This window comes from Cricetulus griseus, chromosome 2, assembly GCF_003668045.3.
Source record: "Cricetulus griseus strain 17A/GY chromosome 2, alternate assembly CriGri-PICRH-1.0, whole genome shotgun sequence".
NCBI lineage: Eukaryota > Metazoa > Chordata > Mammalia > Rodentia > Cricetidae > Cricetulus > Cricetulus griseus.
This window is the reverse complement of record NC_048595.1, coordinates 163,683,577-163,696,375: the sequence shown is the minus strand read 5'-3', so window position 1 is coordinate 163,696,375 and position 12,799 is coordinate 163,683,577. Positions and strand designations below refer to the sequence as shown.

The window sequence follows — 12,799 nt, the reverse complement described above, 5'->3', positions numbered from 1 at the left end:
ACTGAACCTACCTCCACATGATCAAAATTACACACAGCACAGCCTTAAGGTCTCCATTGTAACCCATGCCTCAGAGGCCTGCCTGCCCTTTAGGCTCCATTCAAACGGCCCACAAATCCACCCTCCTGTAGCAGGGCAACCTTGAAAGACAACGCCTGCTATTCAGCCACATAGACTGTCCCAGGTAGTTTCCTATCAGTTGCTTTTTTAAACTAAATTTCTCTTTTGGGATCGTTTCACCCATGCTTGTAAGAGATAATACAGAGGAATCCGCTGTACTCTTCACATGCTTCCCTTCGTGGTACTTTTTTAAAAACCACAGCATCTTATTACATCCAATATACTGATATTGCAATGGACAAGACACAGAACACTTCCAGAGGTCCACCCCCACCAGTGCTCCTTTTAGCCACACACCCCCGCCAGTACTCCCATACTTGCTACTGGCAACCCTCACCCACTCTCCGCTTCCATGAAGTGGCAGTTTCAAGGGTGCTGTATAGGGAGCTTGTGTTTGGGGATTGGCTCTGTATGCTCATTATGACTCCCTGGAGATGAATACAAACTGCTGAGTGTATCAGGGTATCAGCGCTCCTTTTCATTGCTGAGTGGGGCTCGGAAGAACTGATGCACTACAGTATGCTCAGCCGCCCACCTAATGAGGAGCGTCTGTGTGGGTTCCAGTTCAGGCCAATTACCAGACACTCTCAGTTTTCACTTCTCTGGGGTGAACATGTCACCCCAGATAGGGTGGTCTTGGGTAGCTAGCTCTTTAAAAATGCTTGCCGTACTTTGCAGAGAGGGTGGACCATTCTGCCTTCCCTGGCAATGTGCAAGTAATCCATTTTCTCCCCAGTCTTATCTGCTTTTGGAGTTGTTGCTATTTCTCATTTTTGCCTGGAGACTTGAGTTTGATCCCTGGAACCACATAAAAGTAGAAAAGGAGACAACATAATTGCCCTCTGACCTCCACATAAACTCCATGGCATGCACAGCTATGCACACAAACATAATTAATAATAATAACATTAATAATTTTAATTTAAAGCTGTACTTAATATGTTTGACCTCCTGCCAAAGCCTGCCTTGGAGCACCTACATTAGCCTACAGCTAAGCCAAATCATTGAACACAAACCAACTTTATAATAAAAATACCAAATACCTCATAGCTTGTTGAATAGCCTTACTAAAAGAGGACAAACAGAATGGCTGGATGAGTGCCCTTTACACTGCCATAAAGTCAAAAGTCCTATATCAGATCATCATAAGTCAGGGACTATCCATACTGTTAAGAAGCCTCAGCCACTGTCTCTTACAGGCTTTGAAGAGCTGGGAGGTTAACTGGCCAGACACGAGAAAGTGATCGACAGAGTATCTGCATCTGTATTAACTTTAAATACCTGCTTACAAGAGAAACAGCTTACGTTACATACATAGGATGCTAGGAAAAGAATTGCTGAACTGCAAATGAAAGAGACTCTGTCAGACACAGTGAAGCCAGAAGCTTCTGGAGCTTGCCTCAGCTCAACTTTGTGTCTCGTTTCCAGTGAGTGAACAGGATCATGGTGGCATAAGGTCTGCCTCCTGAGCTTGCTTCTGGGGGACTTATGAGCATCTCTCAGCCAAAGCACCAAGCAGGTTCCATTTGAGAGCAGGATGCTGCCCTGTAGAAGTTTTCACCCTTGTGTTTCCCAGCATTCTCCGTGTCCATATTAACAAGGCAGAATTCTGTGAATCAAGCCCACAGAGGTTTCGGTGGCTTTTCCCAAGCAGCTGATGCACACTTCCTGGTAAGATGCTAACTCCAAGGGTCTTAAGGTGCAGAAACCCCAGCCTGAGCTGGATTGTGACTTACAGGTAAGGCTTGGTCCAGGAGATGAGTCCTCAAGCTGCTGTGCTGGTTGTAACTGGTCTGCCTTTCCATGTGTCCCTGCAGGGTTCTGGCTGAGAAAATGGCCAATGACATTGATGAACTCATCGGCATCCCTTTCCCCAACCACAGCAGTGAGGTGCTGTGCAGCCTCAATGAACAGAGGCACGCAGGGCTGCTGTGTGATGTGCTGCTGGTGGTTCAGGAGCAGGAGTACCGAACACACCGCTCAGTGCTGGCTGCCTGCAGCAAATACTTCAAGAAGCTCTTCACGGCCGGTAGTCTGGCCAGCCAGCCCTACGTCTATGAGATTGACTTTGTCCAGCCCGAGGCTCTGGCTGCCATCCTGGAGTTTGCCTACACCTCCACACTCACCATCACCGCCTCCAACGTCAAGCATATCCTCAACGCGGCCAGGATGCTGGAGATCCAGTGCATTGTCAACGTGTGCCTGGAGATCATGGAGCCTGGCGGCAAAGGAGGTGAGGAGGATGACAAGGAGGACGACGACGATGATGAAGACGACGATGAGGAGGAAGACGAAGAAGAGGAAGAGGAGGAGGAAGAGGAGGAGGAGGATGACACAGAGGACTTTGCTGACCAGGAAAACTTGCCTGACCCCCAGGACATCAACTGCCCCCAAAGCCCTTCTAAGACTGAACACCTCACAGAGAAGGCCTGTTCAGACACACCCAGGGACTTCCCCGACTCCTTCCAGCCTGGCAGCCCCGGCCATCTGGGAGTGATCCGGGACTTCTCCATTGAATCTCTGCTTAGGGAGAACTTGTACCCCAAAGCCAACATCCCTGACAGAAGACCCTCCTTATCTCCATTCGCCCCAGAATTCTTCCCACACCTTTGGCCAGGGGACTTTGGTGCCTTTGCCCAGCTGCCTGAGCAGCCCATGGACAGCGGGCCGCTGGATCTAGTCATCAAGGACCGCAAAATCAAGGAGGAGGAGAAGGAGGAACTAGCCCCACCCCCACCCCCTCCCTTCCCTAGTGATTTCTTCAAGGACATGTTTCCTGACCTGCCTGGTGGGCCACTGGGCCCCATCAAGGCGGAGAATGACTATGGTGCCTATCTCAACTTCCTGAGTGCCACTCACCTGGGGAGCCTCTTTCCACCCTGGCCGCTGGTGGAGGAGCGCAAGCTGAAACCCAAGGCCTCTCAGCAGTGTCCCATTTGTCACAAGGTCATCATGGGGGCCGGGAAGCTGCCTCGGCACATGAGGACCCACACCGGGGAGAAGCCGTACATGTGCAGCATCTGCGAAGTCCGATTCACCAGGTAAGCAGCAGCAGGAGAGAGATGGCGGCAGGGGGGCGGAGCCTGAGGCCATGGCGGGATAGGAGAGAGGAATATGGAGGGCAGTGGATGGAGAAAGAGCACACACTGGGCTCATTGCTTGGCGCGAGGCTAAGCATTGCCCAGTGCAATGATTTCAACCCCCCTTTAAAGGAAGTGTTTTCTCAAGTATAGTGCTAGGGTGAAGCAGGGGTGTGCTGGGAAGAACCGAGGAGTCAGGCAGGTTCCTTGGAGGGTAGGCTCTGTGCTCCATAGGGGAACCAGCAAACCTTAGTTAAGCAGTTTCTGTGTACTTGGTGCCAGTGTTTCCCAGACACCGCCCGTTGCTAGCTGACTGCTTCTACGTGCAGTTGGACAATCACAGAGATGGGACTGGAAGCCCAGTGCCTCTGAGACAATAAGGTCTGTGAACAGGCCCTTTCCGTCCTCCTGACAGGATGGGCCTCTTATCATGTTCTCCTCCTTATTTCTCCACATTGCCACAGGATAACTTGAGGTCTGAAATCATCACATCTTAAGCCTGTCATCTTTCAGAAACATTGCCCCATTCAGCTAATGTGTGCTATGTACTGGTTTGTGCCATGACTTTTGTAGTCAAGACCAATAGGTGGGGGGATATGGGGCCACAACTATCCACTGCTAGGTTTCAAAGACTGCTTCTTTCTTTCTTTCTTTCTTTCTTTCTTTCTTTCTTTCAAGTCTAGCCTGTTGCTACCATTGGTGTCCCTGGTGTAAGGCAGATCTCAGATAGGTTCCACAGTGGAAGAGTTCTGATAAGTGGCTTTCACATTATTTCAGTGTGTCTGATGTGGACAAAGCCTGTTGCTATCTGTCTTGCAGCCATGGCTTATGGAACTAGGTCCTTTCCCACTGTCGCTGTGGACTTCAAACAATTTGCCTTAACAGACCCATTTATTCTAATAGTGTTTCTTGGAATTTTATTCCTTTGAGTTTTCATAGTAAGCATGAAGTTTTGGCCTTCGTAGATGGAGTGGATTTTTGAGCCATTAACCATGTCAACCTAGTGGCTGTGCCTTTTCCAGGAGAAAACAAGGTGAACCCTATAGAGTGCCAAGGGTTGCTGTCATGGGCGGTGGGAAACTCTATTTGAAATAGCTGAGGAAGGACTTGAGAGTGTGTTTAGGTGACCATGGAATTCCTGAAATGGCGTGGCAGGCAATCTGGTGACTGCTTTAAATAAGGACAACACTGAGGGTTTCCAAGCTACTTCAGGGATGAAAACCACCAGCAGAATCTTCCCTGGATTATTCTGGGGGCTTGGAGGGGGAATCTCACCCCGGTTTTGTGTGTTTCCTCTTGGCAGATGGCTACAGCTGCCCTGAAAAGCCGATATCAGGGCACTGTGTCCTGTTATCTCACAGGGCAGCTGGAATCCAAATTCCCAGATTCAGCTCCTCCCTGGCTGTCCCTGATAATGTCCCAGCACACTGATGTCCTGTTGAGTTATGCTGTCCCTCACTCCACTCCTTTCTTCTCTTGAATTCATTTGGCTCCATAGAGCCAGCTGGCCTGAAACACCTGGGCAAAGCTTAGCTAATGCATGGGACAACAGACATATGCACCAGAGTTCACATGAAGCTTAGCCCAACTGTGATTTACTCATCTTCAGCAGGGTCTTTGCTCCTGCCTGAGAGTCCAGCCTCCAGGGGAAGATGTCAAAGACATGGACCAAATGGGGAGTGCCACTGCTGGCTTCCAGCCCAGCCTTATTCTTCTGTCCTAACTTCCTGTGTCTGTCCCTGGGCAGAATGACCAAAGAAACAACCCTCCCTTCAGGGGACTCAAGATACCCACATTGAGCTACTAGAAGCCCAGGTCTCTTCCTTCCTTCCTTTCTTCCTTCCTTCTTTCCTCCCTGTCCCTCCCTTTGATCTCTCACAAGACAGCCTTCTCAGTGGTCTGTGCAGGTCTAGGCCCATCTACTGGCCCTGCCTTTCCTAGGCAAAAATTTAAATTTGTTCAGCCCCTGCAAACAGACCTTTAGTCCTCCAGATGCTACAGCAATCTCCAGGGGAGACTCCTTGGTTCAGGCAACAATGCTGTTTTGTATAGAAGAATGAATCTCCAGAATGTTCCCTCCCAACAAATTCCTGAAGGCCACTTTGTGCGGCCTCTGTGTGTACAGTCCCCCTATCCCTCCAGGTCAGCTCAGCCCTAGAGAGTTTCTGGTTATCAGGCTTCAACCCTGCCTGCCCCAGAGTTACTCCTCCTCCTTTGCAAGATGACAGCCATCTGGGCTCTAGGCCTGTCTGTAGCAACTACATTCCAGCCCCCATCTCACCTCCCCTCTCTTGCTTCCCACTCCCCTGACCCTTCTGCACAAGATCAGACAGGCTTCGGGGGCTGCTCTCCAAGGTCAGGGGAAGGAACTGCAGAGATGTTGCTGGAATCCAGACTCCCATCGGGGACTTTTTCTCACCGTGGACTGAGACTGTCATGGATCTCTCCCCATCACATTCTTCAGAGCCACTGGCCCTTTGCTTGCTTGCCCTCCCCAGGGCTACCCTGAAAGAATCCTTTCCTAACCAGCCAAAAGCCATCCATCCAAAACCCACCTTGACCTGCCAGGTTGAGATTTTCCTAATGGCCTTTCCATGAGGATATGCTTTGGGGTTGAGCTCCCTGGCCACTATTCATTATCTTCCCCTCCTCCCCACATGGAGGCTCTTCAGCAAGGTGGCTGCCTCCAGATCTGGAATTCCCAGAGTCCCTTGCAAGCTAAAGCCACTACTTGGTACTGAGAGGCTCTGGGCTCAGTCCTTCCTCCCCACAGCTAAGCTCCATGGTCGACATGGTCTTGTCTCTATCCTCAGTGCTGGGCAGAACTTGGGCCTCTGGCTTACTTCAGCCCTTCCATGGATGTAAGAAAGGCCTGCCCTTCTCCATGATAATAGGCTCTGTTGTCTAGATGCCACTTTCTAGAATGCCCACACTAAATGGGAATATCATTCGCTTTGATTCCTATAACATTGCCCAAGGTGGAGTTCTCCAAGCAAAATCCCTGCCATCCTGTCTGCTGCCTTCATTATATGGGTCTCCAAGAGGAGGGACTTCCCACACCCTGCTATTACCTCATGAGTTTACTGCCTCCTGTGTCCTATGGCCCCTAGCATTGTGAGACAATTCTGTGTGCACACATGGAGGGAGGTCCTTGACTGGAAACAGCACATCCATCCCACCACCAAACAGGTGCCCTCCCTTGCCAGCAAATAGCAGGGGCACAGAAATGATGATGAGAGTCTTGGTCCTCCACGGTGGGAGATATGCAGACAGGTATGAGACCACCAACCAGAAGAGCAGCTGACTCTTGTCTGGTTCAGGGCTTGGGTTTAGATTTGTTCTTTTTTCCCTCCAGTGCTGAGAATTGAACCCAGGACCTTGAACATACTAGGCCTTGCCTTCTGTTGTCACTTCCTCTTTGTCCCTCAGGTGACCTGTCTTGAAAAGGAGTGTTCAGGTCACAAGGCTCTCAGGTCCTGATAATGGCTCTCAGGCTTGCTCAGGGGAAACCCACTAGCTAGGTGCTCCCTGTGTCCCCTTAATTCTAAACACTCAGCCACCTAGGTTGCAGATGCCGCTGGGCATATGCTGTTGGTGGCAGGTAACTGTGCAGGCCAGAGTGGCTGGAGGTTGTACAGGGCAGAAAGTCTGGTGTGAAGACACTTGGAACACTACACCCCTTTCTCCTCTGCCTCCCCTGCTAGTCCCACTCTCCACTTCCCAGGCTTCCAGCCCCAGGGAGCACAGAAGAGAGGACTGGCTCTGCACACATATCCGACAGTGCCCATAACAACTTTTTCCTTCTTGCACCCACCAGGAAAACTCTTTTCTAAATGAGATCCCATGCGACCTCTAGTGGCCAGAAGACACTCTGCTGTCCCGGGTTATTTGAGGGTGGTTTAAATCTGGACTTTTTAGGGAGGACTTTTTGGATTCCACATCTGCTCTGACCTCAAAGCTCAGCCTGGAATTAGAGCAGAGGCACCTCCCAAGCCCCACCTGCAAGAGGTGGTGGAGACAGCACACAGTGCTCCTGGCCTCTAGCCACTTGAGGAGAGCTGTAGAGTGATCCTGGGAGGACATGCTACAGCCCACTGCCCCCCCCCCAGCCAGGCTGAAACACCCCCTGTCCTGGTTTGTGTATGCTTGGTCCTTAGACAACAAAACACGAAGATTGGCTTTCCTTTCAGGACCACCACGAGGGTCTTGAATTCCCGCCCCCTCAAGCACACCCTGAGTCTCTAGCAACCCAAGATAACTGGCTTCATGTCTGACCCTAGCTTCAGCTTTGCCTAGAGAGTCTACCTACCTTGCCTAAGGTTACCCAGCAAGTGGTTGGCGTGCCTGCAGCTGGAGCCCCACCCCATCCCATACCTTGCCTCTGAATAATGCTTCTAACCCCAGAGCTTACCCCAGATCAAGCTGCATTCTTACTGCACCTGGCTCTTTCATAAACCCTGAAACGTCTGCAAAGAGCAGAGCCCAGGGCTTAGGTAAGAGGCCACCACACTGAGGAGCTTTCAGCAAGGCGTACCAGACTTCCGCAGTCTCCAGAAATCTGGTGCTGAGGACAAGAGCTGGTGTGGGACTGGGAGCTTAGGATGAGCCTAGAGGCAGAGAACAAAGCATCCTGCTTCGGAAGGGCCTTCATCATTACGGGGCTGAGACCAGGATGTTGACCTATCTGTCCAGCAAGACTGTCTTCCAGGATTCGAGATGGACCCCTAATAATCAGTGGGAGATTCTCACTCAGAACCTATGTATAAAGAGAGTGGTGTGATGTCTTTCACGACACTGCTCTGTCCCGCTTTAATTCAGAGGTGAGGCAGATGTTTAGGCAGAAGTTGAAGGTCTGTCTTGGGACGAACCACGCTCCTGGGTTGGCAACATGGATACAGGAAACCAGATGTGAAGTAGGAAACAACGGGAAGAGTGGGCGCCTGCATCCCATTCGGGCACTAAATCCTGGCTTCTGTATTGCAGGCAGGACAAGCTGAAGATCCACATGCGGAAGCACACGGGGGAGCGGCCCTACCTGTGCATTCACTGCAATGCCAAGTTCGTGCACAACTACGACCTCAAGAACCACATGCGCATCCACACCGGCGTGCGGCCCTACCAGTGCGAGTTCTGCTACAAGAGCTTCACGCGCTCCGACCACCTGCACCGCCACATCAAGCGACAGAGTTGTCGCATGGCACGGCCCCGACGTGGCCGCAAGCCCGCCGCCTGGAGGGCCGCCAGCCTGCTCTTTGGGCCGGGTGGCCCCACACCCGACAAGGCGGCCTTCGTGATGCCACCCACTCTGGGAGACGTGGGGGGTCACCTGGGCGGCACGGCAGTATGCCTCCCAGGCCCCAGCCCTGCCAAGCACTTCCTAGCGGCACCCAAGGGTGCCATAAGCCTGCAGGAGCTGGAGCGGCAGTTTGAGGAGACCCAGATGAAGCTGTTCGGACGTGCTCAGCTCGAGGCCGAGAGGAACGCAGGTGGCCTTCTGGCCCTGGCGCTGGCAGAGAACGTGGCCGCCACACGGCCCTACTTCCCGCTACCTGACCCCTGGGCGGCCGGCCTGGCCAGCCTTCCTGGGCTCACTGGCCTCAACCACGTGGCCTCCATGTCTGAAGCCAACAACTAGGCTGGCCCTGGTCCAACCCAGCCCCAGTCCCTGTCTCAAGTCCCTCTAAGGCCCACCCTGCTCCACCCAGTGTATCTGACTTTCTAGTTTGCAAACACAAACGGAAAATGAGAAAATACATTTTAGCTGTGATGCTGTTTTCCCGGCCTTTGAGGGCAGCACCTCCCTTTTGCTGGAGTCGGAGCTGGACATCTGTTCCCTAAGGGTTGGGAGCCCCCACCTCTCTCTGGCCGTCTCTGATTCACCTAGAAACACACAGGGTGCCATGTCTCATAAGGCTCTGCGCTGGTGCCAGGAGCACTTTGCAGCGGTATGGGGCTGTAAGGAGGGAGCACTCTGCCAGAAGGCAGACCAAGAGGAGCCAGCATGAGGACTGTGTCCTGGCCAGGCACCTTGGTTGAGCCATACTGCCCTATGGGGGAGTCCCTCCCAACACTGCTTTCCTCAGAGTCCAGTTTCAGCTTAGAGGTCCCAGATCCAATTGAGCAAGGCTTACCGGCCCTGGGGAAAGACCATTCATCCCACTAGGCAGAAAGGCCTCCTGCAGCTAGAAGCTGGCATGGAGCAAGCCCATTTTAAATTGGCTCGTCCTGTGAACTTGGGCAGGCCAACCCTCTGTGCCTCAGAGTCACCCTGCTGTGAAAGGGGGTGGTAACATATTCCCCTCCCCCTCCTCCATACATGTTCACACCTGTTCCTAAAAACAAAGAGTCCCTAGGAAGGTAGAATTTTTGCACCCCCCAGAATCACTGGGAGGCAGTCTATCTTACTGGACTTGGTTCCATCGCCTCCATGTGAAAATCAGCATTTTAACCTAAGTGAGACATGCAGCAGAACTAGACAGGGATGACAGACAGAGAGAGCGAGAGGATAGGCTGGGCTTCATGGTTTTCAATACCCATAGGCAACTCCAGAAACCCCAAATTCTGCCCCACTTTCTGACAGGCCACTTTCATATCTGAACACAGTTGGAAACAACAATCAGTATTTACCCACCCCCACACACCCTCTTGAGTTCAGTCTCCTTGAACTAATTAATACTCAAGGGTTGGGGCCTCCCCCATCCCTGCAAGTGTCACCGCACCTAGTCATCCAGGATTCATCTGTTTATTGGGGGAAGGGGCAGTCCAGGCCTGGGGTTTGCTGGTGGCACCCTTCTATTGTGTTTGAGCCTCTGATCTCCCTTTCCATATTTGACTGAAGGGCTTCAGTGCAAAGATGTGGAATCCTTTGGGTTGGGAGGCGCTCTGTGAAGCAGGGTCAGCTCGCCTGGTTCTGGGGTTGGTAGTAGCAAGACAACATTGCCGGTTGGTCCATGCCTTCTGGAATTTGCATTGGTTTCTTGAGATCCCAGGGAGGAGAATCAATCCACCTGCTTGGAAGGCCTAGGCCTGGAATCCCAGAGCCCCAAGCTGTGTGTACATGAGGCTCAGCTCTTCCTATATCCATTGCCTTGGCTTTATCCTGTACAAACACAAACAAAAAGGCCAGAGAAGACAGTAGACTCTGTCCCTCCTGAAGCTCCCAAGAGAGACTCCCTGTCTGCCAGTGTTACCAGACCACAGTCCATCGGGTGGATTTTCCTCAGATGCCCCATCCTCATCAGTCATCTGCTGGGGCTGCTGCCTCTTAGATCCCTGTCATACTTCAGACTTGTCTCTGGACCCATCTGCTAATATGCACACTCTGTCCCACCAGCCAAGGGACTGCAGCTGAACCAGACTCAACAACAGAGGAACCCAGGGGAAGGCAGTGGTGTCAGGCTTTTGTTTTTATTTTGTAAAGGTAACGACTTCTTATAAACTCACTTTTCCAGATGACCGCTTAGTTCCTTTTGTCATTTCCCCCCTGGGCTGCAATTTGGAGTTGTACATTGTAAAATATCCAAAGATGTTGAGTACTGTATGATCAAGCACTTGAAACAAATGGGTTGTGGGGGGAGGGATGGTTGTGTTTTGTTTTAATTTTTTTTTTTATGTTTCTGACTTCCCTGTCTGTCTGAGGGAGAACTTTGGAATTTTTTTCTATTTATAACTCTTTTTTATGTGACGCCTCTGTGTATAATGACACACAACAGTTTGCCTTAGTGACTCAAGGGACAATCTTCCATAACTTTGGTCGCACGCCGCATCCTACCCAGAAATGCTCAGCTAATTTTCTGGCCTATTTATTAAATAATATTAACTGACTTGACTAAATGATATTGAGAGTGGCACTTCTGTGAGATGTGACTACTGGAGGGTGACAGGACAGCAGCAAGTCGTACAATCTACAGAAGTTCCTTGCTTACAGTTTAGACCACTGGGCATGACAATTTGAATGTCAAAGACACCTTTACAAAACACAAACCTTTGAGTCTTTTTTATGGGTTTTTTTTTTTTTTTGTGTGTGTGTCTGTGTGTGTGTGTGTGTGTGTGTGTGTGTGTGTGTGTGTGTGTATGGGTTTTGCCTGCATTTTTGTGTACCATGTGCATGCCTGATACCCAAGGAGGCCAGAAGAGGGCACTAGATCCCTTGAAACTAGGTTGTGAGCTGCCCTGTGGGAGTTCGGAATCAAACCTGGGTCAGTCCTCTGGACCAAACTGCTGAACCATCTCTTTTGGCTCTAATTACTTGAAGGATTGTGGGAAGTTTAGCTCTATTTTTTTTTTGAGGGAGGGACCCACTATGTGTCCCAGACTAGCTTTGAACTTTCCATCCTCCTGCCTCAGCCTTCATACCTTCATACCTGAAGTGCCTTGAGTAAAAGTGAGATCTCTTTGTCGGATGCCATGGTTCTGACTGGCTTTCTACTTTCCACCTTTACTTCAGGGGTTGGGGTTGGGAGGAACGCCAGAACTCAATTCTCCGGGCACCAGAGTCTGGGCACAAGGCGTGCATCTATACACAAGCATGTGCAGCTGTAGCCTGTGGTGTGTGACAGGGGGACAGTCCTGTGGATGCTAACTGTGGCAGTACATCTGGTCCTACCAATTCTCCAGCTTTGGGCACAGTAGTCTCCAGCCAATCTTGCTGCCATGCTGTTCTTGTACCTCTCTTTCCCTGCTGAGGAGCCAGGGTTGTCTTCCTCCTTTACCTAAGCCTCTTTCTACCTGTGTCTCTGGATCCTTCCGGAGAGGAAGAATATGCTCACCATTGAATGGGTTCTGCCCTGTTCAGACCACAGCACCAGGGCTCAGATTCTGCCAGTGAACTGCATTATGGACAAGCTCAGGATTGGCCCAGAGCCCTCCACTATTCCTCCCCTTTGTGGATGTGGATAGGGTAGGCACTTCCTATTCAGCAGCTCCCAGGACAGGGGAAAGCATGTTGTCTGGGGTTTGAACCCACTCTCCTCTGAGCTGTGTGTTCCCAGACTGATTATGTCTCCACTCTGGGCCTCACCTTCAAGACTCTTGGAATAAAGAAGCATTACCAAGTTCTCTATACAAATAGCCCTCAGCAGAGACCCAGCCCAGCCTCTCCGACAGGAGACTAAGCTAAATAACTAGCCTGATAGCCTTCCTGTAAGGGTAGAGTGCCTCTGAAGTCACTTGGTGGTGACAATTTACACTCCTACACTGTTCTATGTAGGCACTTAGCACAAAAATAATGTCTAAACTATTTGCCAGGCAAATGGCTTAGTTTTTTTTTTTTCACAGTATCTGCTAGTAGCATCAAAGTGGTCCCTAGCTACCCTGCAGTGTTGGGAGGCCAGGAGCATGGGCTGAATGATCCCAGGAATTAAGGTATTCTGGGATTTTTCACTCCTCTTTGTGGAATCATTGTCTACTAAGGGATGTCAATCATTATAGAGACAGGGTAGGGATTAAGTCTCATTGAATTCCTTCCTCCCGGAAGTAAAATCTAGCCTGACCATGTGGGAATTTCACAGAGCTGCTTCAGGCTCAGGCTGCCCCTCTGGTCTGATAGTAAGTGCCAAGAGAGCTGGTGTAATGGCCACCAAGGGCCTTCAGGGAGAGAA

The 12,799-nt window shown here is 50.9% G+C and overlaps 1 protein-coding gene across 1 annotated transcript; it reads left to right on the top strand.

The window, feature by feature from the left end:
• Positions 1-1,953: 1,953 nt before the first annotated feature.
• Zbtb7c (zinc finger and BTB domain containing 7C) lies at positions 1,954-8,835 on the top strand. Its single transcript, XM_027397923.2, has 2 exons — positions 1,954-3,161; positions 8,184-8,835. Exons 1-2 carry the CDS (start codon positions 1,954-1,956, stop codon positions 8,833-8,835), a joined length of 1,860 nt encoding a protein of 619 aa, XP_027253724.2.
• The last annotated feature ends 3,964 nt before the right edge of the window (positions 8,836-12,799 follow it).